Below are 17,343 nucleotides of genomic sequence, written 5' to 3'. Positions count from 1 at the left end.
ATTTTCGATATAAGATGTATCTTTTCTTCAACAGATTTAGGTTACCAATCAGATAGCTGCCAAACTGAGTATTTTGTATCTACATTCACACACGAGGAGTAGTTATTCAAGGATGAGAGGGCCAGATGTTTATCAACCTCTAACAGGGAGTTAAATGATTTTGTAATAACCGAGAGCTAGGTGGAGGAGAAATTGTTGAAGTTAAACATAAGAAAGACACTTGGGGTAGATATGATCTATCCAGTTATATTAAAGGAGGTGGCAAAAGAAGTAAGCAAACCCTTAGCCATAATTATGAGAGCATCCTTGGACTCAAGGAAGGTTCCCACAGACTGGAGATGTGCAAATTTGTCTCCAATTCACAAAGGGGAATCAAAGGGTGACACGAGTAATTACAGACCTGTTAGTTTGACTTCTGTTCCAGGGAAAATAATGGAGTCACTGGTTAAAGAAGCATTGCAGAATCCTCTAGACAAAACAGCAGTAATAATTCAGACACAGCATGGGTTTGTCAAGGGGTAGTCTTGTCTGATCAATTTGATGTGGTCACAAAGGAACTGAATGCAAAAAATAATTTTGTTATCATACACTTGGATTTTAGGAAAGCTTTTGATACTGTTGCACATGAGAGACTACTGTACAAATTGGAGCAATATGGCATTAAGGGCAAGTTGCTGCAATGGATAAAAGGATGGTTGAGTGGGAGAAGACAGAGAGTGGTAATCAATGGGTACTGTTCTACGTGGCCCCGGGTGCCAAGCGTTCCGTGGCCAAGCGATTCTAGTGCGTTTTCCTACAGAGAACATTTAAGCGAACAGTTTCTATTTTTTAGTTTCAAACACCGTTTCTTGATTTCTATAGCATAGTAGCTCTGTCGCACTACAAGAAGTAGGCAGAAGCCCAGAAAGGAAAACCACCTTTCTGTTTTTTTCTATTAGTACTTACTTACTAACTCAGCTGCTTGGTCACCTCGTGGCACTGCTCCTGCCTCCCCGTGGCGGGGCCGGTAACCTGGGTGGTAAAGATAAACCCCCAGGGCCAAAAGGAGCTATCAAGGATTCAAACAATTTTCCACCCTTAGAGCCTTCAAGCTCAAGACAAGAATCCTGTCATGAAAATACTAATCAACCAAAAAGGCTTCGAACTGAAGCACAACGTCCAGACATCCCTAATTTTCTGGTGATACACTCTCTGTCCACGCAGCCCGTGGGCAAGTTATCACCCTTTATGATTCAAAGACATCTAGAATCTATTGCAGGATCACCAAAAATGGTGAAGCGACTACAATCAGGAGATCTGGTTGAAACAGCCACATCCAAACATTCTGAGTGGCTATTAAAGACAACTACATTTGGTGGATTGCCAGTGTCTGTTACTCCTCACAATACCTTAAATTCATCTAAAGGAGTCATCACAGAATGGGACTTAATTACAGTGTCTGAGGAGGAATTAGTCCAAGAACTTAGATAAAAAGCAGCGATCTTTTAGCAGCGATCATCAAAAGATAATCGCTGCTAAAAGAATTATGACAAAAAAAGATGGAAATCTCATTCCAACTCATTCCGTCATTTTAACTTTTAGTACTCCTGATTTAACATCCTCAGTAAAAGCTGGATATTTAAACTGCCGAATTCGTCCATACATCCCGAATCCTCTTCGCTGTTTTAAATGCCAGAAATATGGCCATTCACAACAGGCATGCAGAGGTGATGCCATCTGTCCTATTTGTGGAGCAAAAGATCATACACAGGCAGATTGTCCAGCCGCAATTCCCATTTGCCCCAACTGCAAAGGCAATCACCCGGCCTTTTCTAAATCATGTGAGATGAGGAAAACAGGTAGGAAAATCCAAAAATACAAAGTAGAACATAAAGTCACATATCCTGAGGCACGCAGAGACAAATAATGTTGACCATGCCAAGTCCATCATATGCCTCTCGAACCTGAAGTTTTCATACAACTGCAATTCAAACAGATGTGTCAATACCGCCCAACGTCTCACTAGCTAATTGGGTTAAAGTAACCTTATCAACCACTGGAAAAAAAAATTCTAAAACTAAAACCAGCAATGCCACCAACACCCCAATTACTATCCCAACTGATACTGTGACAGTTTCAAATGACGCAGAAAGATTGAAACCTAATAAAGACTGTAAAGAAACTGATCCACCAACCAACACTATGGAAGTGGATATACACCAAAATTATGAAGAACCTATCCTAGAACTCCATGCCAATGACGCTATGGATACTGGACGCCCCTTATTCCCAAAAAAAGACCGAAAAAAATGCCCTGCATACAAAAAACAGTCAGATGAATAATATTCAGCCAAACCAAAATAATGCCTAACATCATACAGTGGAATTGTAGAGGACTAAGCAGCCATTCTGATGACTTAAGGGATTTAATCTCTCAGTTTAATCCCATAGGTATATGCCTACAGGAAACATTCTTGTCACCCCAAGTTTCGCCGAAATTCTCAAATTTTATGATATACAGATGAGATAGAAGCCCTGATTCTCCTGCCCGTGGAGGAGTAGCCATTCTTGTAAATACTAACATACCATCCAGACCGATCCAATTAAGAACCACCCTAGAAGCTGTGGCAGCTCGGATTGCAGTTGGTATTTCAGTTACCATTGTTTAGATTTATATTCCACCATCTCTATCACTTGCCCTATCAGAACTTCACAACCTCATTGCACAACTTCCAACTCCAATTTGTCTTTTCGGATGGATGGTGTCCATTAAGGGAATCAGCTACAATGGACAGAAGAGGCAAGTTGATTGAGGAATTAATAAATAATAATGACCTAAATTTATTAAACTCTGGATCTCCTACCTACAGGATCTACTTCTCAAATTGACTTGTCAGTTTGCTCACCTTCCATCTTTCCAATCATGACATGGTCTGTATTAACCAATCCTTTTAACAGTGATCACTTTCCGATCATTTGCTCCTTACAAACAGGAGTAACACCGAATCCTGATCAACGATCCTCTTGGAAGTTTAAAAAGGCGAACTGGGATGGCTATTCCACTCAAATACTTCTAGACAGACTTTACGTTAAAAAAGAACCTATTGATGATGTAAATACTTACATCACCAATCAGATTCTGACTGCAGCAAATACCTACATTCCAAAATCCAAGACATATCGCAATCACCGAAATCACTAGTGAAATGCAGATTGCTTCACTGCCAAACAGGGAAAAAACCAAGCTTGGAATAATTTTCGTAAGAATCCCACCACTAATAACCTCATTGCAAAAGCAAGGCAAATTAAATGGAAAGCGAAACGAGACTCGTGGATCGCTTTTGCCTCAACAATCACAAAAGACACCGACACACGCCTCATCTGGAAAAAAATACAGGCACTAAATGGTAAATTCGCTTGTATGCCCTCTCCAATACTTCATTGGAAAGGGAAAGACCTATCTACAGCTGAAGAAGTTGCTAATGCACTTGCTGAATCATTTGCTACAAAATCTCTGCTTCTGCCTCCTATGGGTCCACATTTCAGAACGTCAAAGCTAGTGGAGAACGATATAAAATCAACTTTTTCACGCACCACTCTTTCCCGTACAACCAACCCTTTACATTCATAGAACTTCAAGAATTGTTAAATAGATCTTCAAATAGTGCTGCAGGCCCAGATGGAGTTCATTATGTTATGCTGAAGCATTTAATTGAAGAAGATTTGAGTAACATGTTAATCTTTTATAATCGGGTATTCTCCGAAAATGCCTATCCTTCTTCCTGGCATCATTCTTTCATTATTGCCTTACCAAAACCAGGAAAAGATCATTCCTGTGTTGAAAACTATAGGCCAATATCTCTTACGAGCTGCCTGGGTAAAATTTTTGAAAGGATGGTTCACACTAGACTTACTTACATCCTGGAGTCACAAAATCTCCTTCCAGATCATCAGTATGGCTTTCGGAAGAATAGATCAAAGCTGGACATGCTTATCAAAGCCGAATTTCATATCCGCAATGCCTTTGTCATGAAACAACATCTAGTCATGGTCAACCTAGATCTTGAAAAGGCATTTGACACTACATGGCGTCATGAGATTATTATGGACCTTTACCACTTGGGGTTTAGGGGCCATTTGCCGAAAATAATTCAGAATTTTCTGCAGTTGCGTTCTTTTCAGGTCCGATATAAAAATGTACTCTCTGCATCTCACATTCAGGAAGAAGGAGTCCTGCAGGGATTGATACTTAGTCCAACACCATTTTTAATCCGAGTTAGCAGCATAACACGAGATATCCCAAAAACTGTTGAAACTTACATGTATGCAAATGACCTTACAATTTCTTGTCAATCTCAAAGTATGAACACCATTGAACGGCAGCTCCAACTTGCCATTACCAAAATACAATCGTGGACTTCACAGAATGGCTACAGACTATCAGAAAAGAAATGCACTCTCACCCACTTTTGCAAGAAACGAGCTCTCCATCCCAATCCGGAAGTACAAATAAACAATATTCCAATCCCACTTGTAAGTACCATTAAATTCCTTGGAGTGACATTAGATAGCAAGTTGAACTTCCAAGCTCACATCTCTCATTTAAGAAATAATGTCTAAAGCATCTGCATATACTGCGATCAGTCTCGGCTATGTCATGGGGCGCTGATCGGTATACTCTACTGCATCTTTATAGAACTTTAATCTGTTCATGGCTAGATTATTGTTGTCCGGTCTATGACTCTGCCAGGAGCACTACTTTACAACATCTAAATATTGTCCAGCACAGTGCTCTCAGGACTGCGTTGGGCACTTTTAGGACTTCTCCAATCCAGAGTCTTTATATCAAAGCACATGATCCTCCATTACATCTTCGTAGGAAATCATTACTGTTCCACTACGCTGCTGAGATCCAGAGTCTTCCATCTCACCCCAGTTGGGAATATCTTTATAATACTCGGTGGGATTTGTTATATGACAGCAAGCCAAATGAAAACAGACCTGCTTCACTCAGGATTAAAGAGCTTTCTCAGAGTTGGCATATCAATTTAAGCAATATTTTTCAGGACACAACTGCACCTGTTCCACCTTGGACATACGTTTCTCCCTCCCATGATACACATTTTTTGGAGTGGGGAAAGAATACTGTACCTTCCTTTAATATCACCCAGTTGCACTTAGCTCACACTACTCTGAACTCACATGCCTGTAAAGTCTATACTGACGAATCCAAAACAGCCAGTACAGTTGGTGCTGCTGCAGTTTTTCCTTCCCTAATGGTTATTGCCTCACTACCATTAGCCTGCAGCATCTTCACAGCCGAATTATATGCCATCAAATTAGCACTTAGTAAAATTATTGAACTTTCCATCTCACCTGCGATAATTTACACTGACTCGCTCAGTGCTGTTTCTGCCATAAGGACGAATTTCTCATCTTACCTTGAAATACATTCATTCTCAGCAATTTTCCTGCAGTGTGTCCAATCAATCAATCAATCAATCAATCAATCAGTTTTTGCTGGATCCCTGGCCATTCTGGTATTCCAGGAAATGAAAGTGCGGACCTCGCAGCTAAACACCCTCAGGTTCCTTACACTGATTATAAGCCTGTTATTCGCAAAGCAAGTTACAACTGGTCACAGATCTGGAAGAGTAACACCAACAATAAACTTTACCAGATAAAGCAAGAACCAAAGCTGTGGCTCTCAAGCTTTCAACAAAACAGACGAGAAGTGGTACTGGCAAGACTCAGAATTGGACACACTCATCATACACATCTGTTCCTGCTACTGGGAGAAGATCCACCCCCATTGTTCATCCTGTGATAGTCAACTTACTGTTAGGCATTTCCTCTTTGATTGTCCCTTATATTCAACCATACACTCAAACATTTTTCATTCGGTCTCTAGGTTGAACCTCTCACATGATTTAACTCATATCCTGGGAAATGAAGCAAACATGAAAGAACTTGTAATCTATTTAAAATGTATTGGCCTATATAGGAGTATTTAATTTAACATCTACAGCGGTATATTTCGACTAAATAAACTATGAGCAGACACAATTTGGCCTCAATAGCCCTTGTGTCGTTAAGCTAAATAACAACAACTGCTCTACGTGGACTAATGGTATTAGTGGTGTTGGGCCCATTGTTGTTTTGTATATTTATCAATGATGAAGGTATATTGATGATATTGATGAAGGATATTGATGAAGGTATATCAAGCTTAATGTCAAAGTTTGCAGATGATACAAAGGTTAGCAACGTTGTTAATAACAGTAATGACAGTATGCTGCTGCAACAGGATCTGGAAAAGTTGGGCAAATGGGCTGAGAAGTGGCAAATGAAGTTGAACATTGACAAATGCAAAGTACTTCATATGGATAGCAGTAACCCCAGAGAAATGTACCAACTATGAGAAATTCACTTAGGGCAGTGGAGAATGAAAGAGACCTGGGGGGTAATTTTGCAGTCTGATATTAAGTTTTCTGAGCAGTGCAGTCAGGCTGCCAAGTAGGTCATGGAGGTCTTGTCAATGAATTTTGCGAGCAGGGATATGAAGGTGATTATCCCATTGTATAAGGCAATGGTCAGGCCACACCTTGAGTACTGCGTACAGGTCTGGAAGCTTCATTTTAGGAAGGATGTAGAGTTGCTGGAACGAGTACAGAGAAGGGCAATGAGACTGGTGAAGGGAACAAAGCAGTGCTCTTATGAAGAAAGGCTTAAGTTCTGAAAATTGCAGCTTCTGGAGACTAGGCACCTGCGAGGTGATCTGATTGAGGTGTATAAAGCCTTGAATGGGTTGAGCATGCTGAATTCTGATGGGATTCTTCCTCTTGTTCAGATTACAAACCTGAGGGACATAGATTGAAACTGAGGAAAGACAATTGTAGAATAGATATGCGGAAGTTTACCTTTAGCCAGTGGGTAGTTGATTGCTGGAACAAATTTCCATCTGTTGTTGTGGAAGTTGATAGCCTAAATGAATTCAAGGCAGAACTAGACAAACAATTGGAATGAATGGATCAGTGAAGTTGGATGTTTTTTTTTTTTTTTTTTTTTTTTTTTTTGACTGATGCTGTATAAGCTTGCTTTCTTGCATCTTGTGCCTCTACTAATGCTAGTGATTTAAACTTATCTAAAGAGCAAACAGAACTCTTTTGGGCTTGGGTAAAGAAAGCCTGCACGAGAACGACGACAAACGTCGGGTAACTTACGCGGTAAATTAGTTTGCCGATACGGCACTCTAGCGCTGCTCACTCGGTAAACAGACGGTAGGTGTTATCGGACTGGAGCAAAGTCGAGAACGATATACTGATTGACAGGTAGGCGTGGCAAACAATGAAATGATTGGTGGTGGGCGCGACAGACGACAAGCTATTAAGGTGCTGATTGACGTTATGATACGTGTGTATCCGCATGAGTGTCTTTAAAAATAAAAGTACATTAATAAAAAAATTAATATTTTATTAATAAACAATTTATGTGCTAGTCCACTCATGATTCTAAAGAAAAAAGGTTAGGTTACCCCCTCCATTTCGGGAGAGGTTCAAGCTCCCATGGGATTCAAGTGGAGGTAACCTGACCTATTTTCACCATTAGGGCATATCATTGAACAAGAAAATAAAAATACGGTCATAAAAAAATTTATTTTTTTATGAATGTATTTCTAAATATGACTGATTCTAAAGAAAAAAGGTTAGGTTACCCCCTCCACTTCGGGAGGGGTTCAAGCTCCCATGGGATTCAAGTCGAGGTAACCTGATCTTTTTTCACCGTTACAGTAAATATTAGGGCATGTACGATTAGGACAAGTTACCATTAGTGCTGCTACAGTGATACTAAACCGATGTTATCGTGTGTTGTGTTCGCGCACCAATCAGCACGTCGTTTGCCACGCCTACCTGTCAATCAGTATATCGTTCTCGACTTTGCTCCAGACCGTTAACACCTACCGTCTGTTTACCGAGTGAGCAGCGCTAGAGTGCCGTATCGGCAAACTAATTTTCCGCGTAAGTTATCCGACGTTTCTCGTCGTTCTCGTGCAGGCTTTCTTTACCTTCGCCCTCTTTTGTTCTAGGTTATTCCAGTGGAAGTTACTTGAAGCAGGAACTAAAATTACAGTAGATTCACACACTGTTTTCAAAATATTTTTGGTGTGAAACATCTTTAGGGGCACCTACACAGAGTGTATCTGATCGGTCACAAAAAAGCATCACAGAATGGATGTCATCTGCGACTTCTGCCCGAGGCAGTTTTTTCGCTTGAACCACTAGTCTGTACTAAGAACTCATTAGTAGTGTGATTAGAGCATGTGATGCATTTTTCGTGACTGGTACAATATCTCAAGTTTTAGTAAAGTGATTTACAAAATTCAAGTGCCATTCATTTGAATTTAGTTGAACTGCATTAGAAAAACACAATAAAACAAACAAAAAAAAAACCTGTGTGTACCTTGTAGGCCCAAAAGATGTTTTATTTTATGTGAAAACATTCTTGGCTTGGAAGAAGTTAGTAAAATCCAAGCCAATAGCCTAATTACCATTTGATTGTTCGAAACATCCTTGGCTTGGAAGAGGTTAGCCCTTTGTTGAATAGTATGATTCACATACTACTGCAGGAAGTATGATTGCAACAATAGAAGTATTTGTCATATGACTGCAAAAACACAAATATTTGTCAACAATTTCTTTTTTTTGTCTCGCATTTTTGTTACTTTCCATTGTTAGGTACTGCTATAGAAGTTTTCACATCAATAATTTTGGAAAAGGTGTTCAATGATGCTGAAGTCAAGTGCAGAGCTTTCTTGGAGTATCAAGCAACAATGAAAGTCATAAGAAAATAAAGACGAAAGTAGCAATGAGTGCACGGGAATGAAAAAAACTGTCAAGATTGCTTAAAAGACAAACAGCAAATCAAGCATTGGATTTAGCAGTGCCTTCAACCAGCAATGCAGCTGCTCCATCTAACAATGATGTACCCGAAGTGAGTATTAATTATGTACAATGGAACATTTCTCCATTTTCAGAGCAGATGAGTTTAAATGATTAGTCTCCTTTTCCTTATGCCGACTACTATTTACATAAGAATCCGCATCGAGAGTTCGAAAGGAGATTTATGAAAAATAGTTTCTGTTCTCTATGCTACATTTGCAATTGTCTATGGTTCGAAAATGACACAAAGAAACCAGCTGCTAAAGACACACCATTGATATGTACTACATTTCCTGATGTTGACGTCGACAGGATCTTTGTGTGTAATAGTTGTAGAGGATCACTTAAGAACAACACCATTCCAGTGCTATCTAAGTCAAATGGCTTTGTCTACCCAGAAATTCCATTACATTCACAGAACTTAGATTTAGTGACAGAGAGGCTAATTTCTCCTCACTTACCATTCCTGCAGATAAGGCACTTGAGACACACATACAGACAATATGGCATTCTGGGCCAAGTGATTGATGTGCCTGCAGTCAACACTCCATTGCTTGCCAAGGGAGATTGACAATGGTTGTTGTCTAAATGTTCATATGAAACGCAGGGAAATTACACAATTCCAGCTGTTTCATCGGGTTAGTAAGCAAGCAAGTAGTTAAAGTGTGGCTTCAGTATTTGGTTAACATGCCTTTCTATCAATTGTATCAAATCACAATAGAACATTCATTCTTTGATGACAGTCACGTGGAAATGGCTAAAGATGACATAAGTGAAGCAGTTCCAATCAAGGAAAATCTCATTGTCCAACGGCAAATGTTTTTGGTTGTGGAGCAATGATAAATATTTTAGAATTGCCCCAGGAGAAACTAATATGCTGCTGAGCTTACTGTTTAATGAGCATGTAGAGGAACTGTCCTTTCCCAGCATTTATCTTGGACAATTTAGAACATTCAGAGAGAGAATTTATGTGTGGCTCCATTCGTGATGGCAACCAGCAAACTCAGGTGAACTGACTGATGCAGTATTACTCCATATCATCTCCTTTTCTTAGCAAAGAAGATAATGAGATCGAGAACGAGAGACTCTTTGATGGTGGCATTCAAATACATAGGTAAGATACTAAACTGACCTGCGAGAAAGTTCAATCCAAAGAATACATTAACAACTGCATCGAAAAAAATTTGGCCTTCCTAAGGACAATTCAAAACTTGACCTACTACTGAGCTCAGCATAAGCACGATCTATTCAAGCTTACATTGAGCCATCAAAATGCAAACTGCCAGATTATCCTATGAGCTCCCACTGGTTATCACAAGTATATGTCTCTTACTTTAGTTATCATAAATCCATTGTATCTTGTCTTCCAGCTAAAATTATGAAAATTTTTGAATGATCAATAAAATATTTACAATACAAAAGCTCTTTTATTTCGTAATCAGCATATACAAAGCAAAATACCTAAAAGAAATGTGAAGGATGTTTCACATAAAGCTATCTACTGCGCATGCTTGGCACACATGCTATTTGTTAGTGGAAGACTGTATGTTTCTGTTGGCTATAGGAATTAATTCTATTGGCTGTTGGAATTAATCCCTGAACTATAAATTAACCACTGGCAGTGCCTCTTGCCTGCATGCATGTCAGGTTTATGGGAGCATCGGCAAGAGGAGTCTGTAAGCAGGTAAGAATTTAATCTCTATGTATTTACTTAATTTAATATCTGGTTCTGTTGTATCAATAATCCAAACTTAGAATCGTTTATTTGTAAATTGTAATTGTAAAATCATAATATTGGTAATTGTAATAATGGCAGTTCTAATCGTAATATTGATAATTGTAATTGTAATATTGGCAACTGTATTCAAATTTGTAACCCTTTCTATTTTTGTTCCCCTAATAGCACAGCCTGATGATGGGTATCGGTAAGATACTTGAAACGTTACCTTAATGTATAGTAGTTTAGGTGAATAGCTTAATAAACTATCTTATTAATTTCATGTGGTTTAAGAGTGGTATTAAATATAGTAATAATCTTATTTTATGATTGATAAAAGAAAAAAAAAATCAATGCTGAGAATTATAAATTTTTCCTTCTAGGAGTTCAGTATACTACATTGATCTTGAGACTGCAGAATACTGTAAGTTTTTAGATTTTTTATAAATATGAAATATATAGAAAAAGTAAGCTTTTTTTTATATCCATAAAATTAAAATATTCTAAATCATGTGCTACAAGAGAAATCATCAGCTTCAGCCACATGTATATTTTACACCTGAGTCAGGGTTGTTAAGATATCTTGGCAGGGTCATGAAGAAAGTGGTGGCTGTTATACAAGTTCTAGAAAACAGAGATACATCAGCTAGTAAATTTTAATACCAGCAATGATGAACTGTATTGAGCATCCTATACCATCAAGGATAAAAAATTCTCTAAACTTGAGTTAAGATTTTGCTTCCATAGTAGGGTACCTACCAGATCAAGTTAATCGGACCCTTCTGTGTGCTGCAGATACAGATTTTTATGCAGAACATTCATGGTTTGGACAACAGTTTAACAACTTTTTCTCTTTATTAACTTTCAATATACCAGATCATTATTGAATAATTAGATTGATTACTAATAATCAAATCATGGCTATCAGTAGGTGTGGACTTGAAGCTGATCTAGTTCTTTTGACAATGATAATTATATTTTCAAAGATTAGGAAATGGAGGAATGTTACTTATGGTTAAGAAAAGCCTGAAATTCAGGCTTTTCTTAACCATAAGTAACATTCCTCCATTTTAGCAGCCTATTTTTCCCCTCCTCTTACCCATGCAGTATATGATTCATTTAATCCTTGGATGATTATCTTGTAATCATTGACTTTAAAATTAGTTAGTTGTATCTTATTGGGACACTTTTGCATATGTAGGTTTCATTTATGTGCTATGATGTTTTTTAGAAAGTCTAAAACCATAAGTCTTATTAACAATCCAGTAAACTTTAGTTAAGCTTGTGCTTACATGGTAGGTTGACTGTCTGTTTCAAAAAAAAAAAAATAAATGAAATAGACCATGTTCTATTTCATTTACTTTTTTGGTTATTTTAATGTTTCCAGGCCAACCATTAAAATTTTTACTATCCTCCTATCAAATAGGAGGTTGTACTTTAATAGGAATGAGAAAGTTTTCTTGTCAAGCCTACCAATTCCATCTTTCATTTTATTTACATAAAAGAGTATAATTAACATTAGCAAAGGCACATGATGCAAGAAAGCAAGCTTATATAGCATCATCCAAAAAAAAAAAAAAAAAAACCCCCTTATTTCACCCATCCACTCGCTCCAAATGTTTGTCAAGTTCTGCCTTGAATCTATTTAAGTTATCAACTTCCACAACGACAGATGGAAGTTTGTTCCAGCAATCAACCACCCGCTAGCTAAAGGCAAACTTCCGCACATCTATCCTACAACTGTCTTTCCTCAATTTGAATTTATGCCCTCTCAGGCGATTATTCTGAGCAAGAAGAAGAATCCCATCAGCATTGAGCATTCTCAAACCATTCAAGGCTTTATACACCTCAATCAGATCACCTCGCAGGTACCTAGTCTCCAGACACTGTAATTTGCAAAACATAAGCCTTTCTTCGTAAGAGCAACCCTTTGTTCCATTCACTAATCCTGTTGCACTTCTCTGTACTCGTTCCAACATCCTTCTTAAAATGAGGCCTCCAGACCTGTATACAGTACTCGAGGTGTGGTCTGACCATTGCCTTATACAAGAGGATAATCACCTCCTTATCCCTGCTAGAAAAATTCCTGCATATCATTGACAAGACACCATGGGGTACTGTTGGGATTTCAGAGATGTGGTGTCTGAAATCCCAACAATACCAATGAGAGGGGGAGTTAAGAAGTTAAGAAACACATAAAATCTGAGGAAGTACATCCATTAGACATGGGTGACCAGTGGAATTTTGTGTCAGTTTAGTATAACAGGCACTGGGAAAGCAAAAATGAGAATAGGGGTGTGTTATAGGCCTAATGATTCAGATGGGTAGAACAAACAGCTGGACAGAGAAATATAATGGGCCATTAAATCAGAATGTCTTATAATAGGTGATTTTAACTTCCCAGATATTGACTGGAACTTGTGCGTTTGGTCACTCACACACTAGCAAGATTTTGTGGATTTATTAAATGATTTTCTACAGCAGCATCTTCAAGAGGCAACCAGAGGGAGTAATACTCTTAATATGATTATCAGCAGTGATTATTCATGCATTAAGAATCTGCAAATAAAAGATCCACTAGGTGGCAGTGATCACAGTGTATTGATTTGAGATTAACTTAATGATTATGTTACTATCAGCAAATTGTAAATGGGAACTTACTAGGTTTTTTAATACCAACTGAGAAATACTCTTCAAGGTATAGGCTTATATGAATGTAGTAGTAGTGGCATGTGATGCAAGAAAGCAAGTGTATGAGCTTATGCAGCATCAGCCAAAAAAAAAAAAAAAATTCACACAAACATTCCTTCTAAATGTTTGTCCAGTTCCTCCTTAAATTTATTTAAGCTATCAACTTCCACAACGACAGATGGAAGTTTGTTCCAGCAATTAACCACCCACTGGCTAAAGGCAAATTTCTGCACATCTATTCTACATCTGTCTTTCCTTAATTTGAATTTATGCCCCTTAGGTTCATAACCTGAACAAGTGGAAGAATCCCATCAGAATTCAGGGCCTTATACACCTCAATCAGATCACCATGCAGGTGCCTAGTCTCCAGCCATTGCAATTTTCAGAACTTAAGCCTCTCTTGGTAAGAGGATCCCTTCATTCCCACCAGTTTGTCAGACCATGTCAGATGAACTGGTGAAACTCATGGCAGAGAAGAAAAGTGCATGGGATGCAATTAAATTATCAGGTGACACAGAAGCCTGTGGTAGATATAAAGTAGTCTGTACTCAAGTCAAAAAGGAGGTCAGGCAAGTGAAAGCAGATTACAAGAAATCTTTGGTGAAGGATGCAAAGAAAAATAGCAAAGGTGTTTTTACTTATGTAAACACTAGAATGAAGAGGATGAATCAAATTAGTCCACTCGATATCAATGGTTTGACTGTTGATCCTGCTCGGGATGCTGACAAACTGAATGAGTGATTATCCCATTGTATAAGACAGTGATTAGGTCACATCTTGAGGAATGCATACAGGTCTGGAGGCCTCATTTTAAGAAGGATTAGGAGCTGCTGGAACAAGTACAGAGAAGGGCAAAGAGTTTGGTGAGTGGAACAAAGGGTTGCTGTTACCAAGAAAGGCTTTATTTCTGAAAATTGCAGCATCAGGAGACTAGACACCTGAAGATGATCTGATTGAGGTATTTAAGGTTTTGAATGGATTGAGCAAGCTCAGTGCTTATGGGATTCTTTCTCTTGCTCAGACCACACACAAGAAGGGACACAAATTCAAATTTAAGAAGGAAGATTGCAGAATAGATATGTGGAAGTTTGTCATTAGTCAACGGGTGGTTGGTTGTTGGAACAAACTTCCATCTGTTGTTGAGGGTATTAATAGTTTAAATAAATTCAAGGAAGAACTAGACAAACTATTGGAGGGAATGAATAGGTGAAATGGGAGGTTTGTTTGTTGTTTGGTTTTTAGGAGCATTAGCAACTAAGGCCATATTACTCTGAGGATATGCGGTGGTCATTCTCTGACCTTTCCGCATCCTCCGTATTTGGTGGTCATGGGCTCGAACCCTGGTCTAATCAAGAAACGTGTGCTATGCACTGCTGCTTCTGCCCACCTGGCTACGGAGGCGCCTGAAATGGGAGGTGTTTTTCTATTTGGCTGATGCTTCATAAGCTTGCTTTCTTGCATAATTTGCCACTGCTAATGCTAATAACCTATAATTAATGCCCTATAAGAGATTAATGACATTGATGTAAAGATATAATTAATTTCTTGATTATATCTTTATATCAAGGACAATCTTGATGTTTTGACATACTCTGTCTCTTTTACTGTGCACTTTCAATCCCATTTGTTTTGCACAAGAACGAAGTCTACTTAAAACCTACCAATTCTCTAAAGGAACATTTTTCTATTTACTAGTTCTAAATACATTATACAGTGGAAGGTTGACTTTTTATTTACCTGTCTACCCTGCAACACACTAACCAATCTAAAGGTTGAAGGTGTCTCATTCTGGTTATTCAAATGGCTGCATTTAATCAGTTCCTCAGTATTATTGAAACTGTGTACGGTTTCCAATGTCTAAAATTATGGTAATCACAATAGTTGAAAACTGCATTCTTGGCTTAAAACAGTTGGCCCATAAAAAACTCTAAAGATATCCTCTGGTCAACTTGTACAAATCTCTTTCAGATTCCAGAGCTAAGTTTAAAAAATTGAAATCTGAAGCCTTTAATGAGTTTGTCAAAGGCAGTGTCTTAAAAAATAAACATGTCTTGGGCAAGGTGATCAATACACCCTTGCAAAACATAGAAAGGAAATATGATTAACCTGATTTTCTGGGCTAGTCATGTAGTAAGATAACCATTTTATGTTGCAAGTTCCTCTTTGGATGATATTATTGATGATATCACTATTAATTTTCAATAATGTTATTACAAGCAGTGTTAATTTTTAGTAATGAGAATACAAATGTTAAGATAATAAAACAATTAGCTTCTTCCCTAGTTCAGCTGTGTATAAGCATTGATCTTATATCATATTACTATTTAAAAATTGCTACTTCTTACACTATTGATTATTAGTGATCATATCTTCACTAATGGACAAATTTTAGACATTTTAAAAGTTATGAAGTTGTTCTTTTGGCTGAAATTTTATTTAAAATGTTTTTTTTTAGTGGAACTGAGAAGTTTAAACCCATGTGCAGCAAACTGCTGTATCATTATGCCGTGCCCAGCCATTTCACTGTTACCTACCTTGCTTTGTTTACATAATAAATTGCAAAGAACTAGAACAATAAACTGAACATACATAAATATAGTCTTTTTATTCAGTTACTGTTTCATTTACTTTTTTGATTATTTCAACATTTTGAGATCAACTGTTTAAATTCTTCTTTCCTCCTCTGAATTTAGTAGGTGATACTCTAATGTGACTGGGAAAGGCTCTTTATCTTCCATCTTGTGTGTAGTTCTACAAAGCATCATTCTTTTTTATTGACTAGTGATGCTCAAATTATGGTATGCAAGGATTTTGATGTGGTTTGTGAGTTAGTCGAAAATGCAAGTTTCTGATATAAAAGCCAGTGACAAATTTAGCATTTTCAAGGACCATTAGTGAAAATAATTTTATTGGATCTGTTAAAACTCTCCAATTTTTTTCATTTAATTCAATTAATATTTTATACACCTAATTGCAAAAACATAACTCAAGTTTTTTAATGAATTAATTAATAACATTGATTAGTTCATCATAACTTATATTTTCTTCATGTTTATTTTTTTATTTATATACATATATATTACATTTCCCCAAAAGCTTGTGTGATAACGAGGGAGAGTTACAATGAATGTACAAGTAGACACATAAGATAGAACATGAATGATAGTCATATAGTATAACAAACATGTTACTATGGTTTTTTTATTTTTGAAGTATATTTACATCCGGAAAAAAATGGAGGATAACAAAGTGATATGATAAGAGAGTAATTTAAAAATTGTATGTGTTGAAACCTTCTTTGAGTAATTTTCTGCTTTTTTCTCATATAATCATTTCATAATATTAAGCCATTGCTATTTTATTAATTTGATAATCATTTATATTTGATTCAATTAATTTATTTCCCCACCAGTTCGATTCTTGATTCATAAAAGCATTTCATAGCTTATCACTTTTAATTGCTTAATTGCTGAAACCAAAAACAAAAGCTGTAATTGCACCAAGAAAGAATGAATAAATAAACTAAAATAAGTTGAAAAATTGATAATTTTTAATGAATTTTAACTCCCTTTCTACCTCAACACTTATATAAATATATAAACTATTATATTTTTGTTGAGGAAAATACATTAAAATACTTCATGGTTTAAGCATTTTTATTTTATTACATTTGCATAGTTCTGAATTGTTTGTATTAAAATTTGGGTTATTTTGGTAATCATATTTACTTCATAACTTTTTATTGCTGTAACAAAATCTTCATCATAACCTTATTAAGGACTAGATTCAAAGGCATTTTCACGTTTAGTTCTCTTTATTGTTAATACAGTTTATTTTTAAACTACAAGAAAACCATTTAAGATATTTACTGTATTTCTTCTGATTTAAATACACTAATTGCCTGTGAAAAATGTATCACTACTATGACAGTATCTACTCATAAATTTTATAGAATTGATTCTAAGGATTTATTAAATTAAATTTAATCATTAGTATTGATAACTTTGCATAACTTTT

General features: G+C 36.9%; 1 protein-coding gene across 1 annotated transcript in view; it reads left to right on the top strand.

The window, feature by feature from the left end:
* The window catches only part of LOC150076268 (acylamino-acid-releasing enzyme-like), a 428,243-nt gene that overhangs the window by 136,099 nt on the left and 274,801 nt on the right, over positions 1-17,343 (top strand). Inside the window, exon 8 of the mRNA XM_090387301.1 lies at positions 11,019-11,059. Within this exon, the coding sequence (XP_090243427.1) occupies positions 11,019-11,059 (41 nt within the window). The remainder of the gene's footprint in view (positions 1-11,018; positions 11,060-17,343) is intronic.

This window comes from Mastigoproctus giganteus, chromosome 13 (genome assembly GCF_048544385.1).
Source record: "Mastigoproctus giganteus isolate SK-2022 chromosome 13, ASM4854438v1, whole genome shotgun sequence".
In the NCBI taxonomy this organism is placed as follows: Eukaryota; Metazoa; Arthropoda; class Arachnida; order Uropygi; family Thelyphonidae; genus Mastigoproctus; species Mastigoproctus giganteus.
Note: the sequence above shows the minus strand (reverse complement) of the source record. Positions and strands in the feature narration are given on the sequence as shown.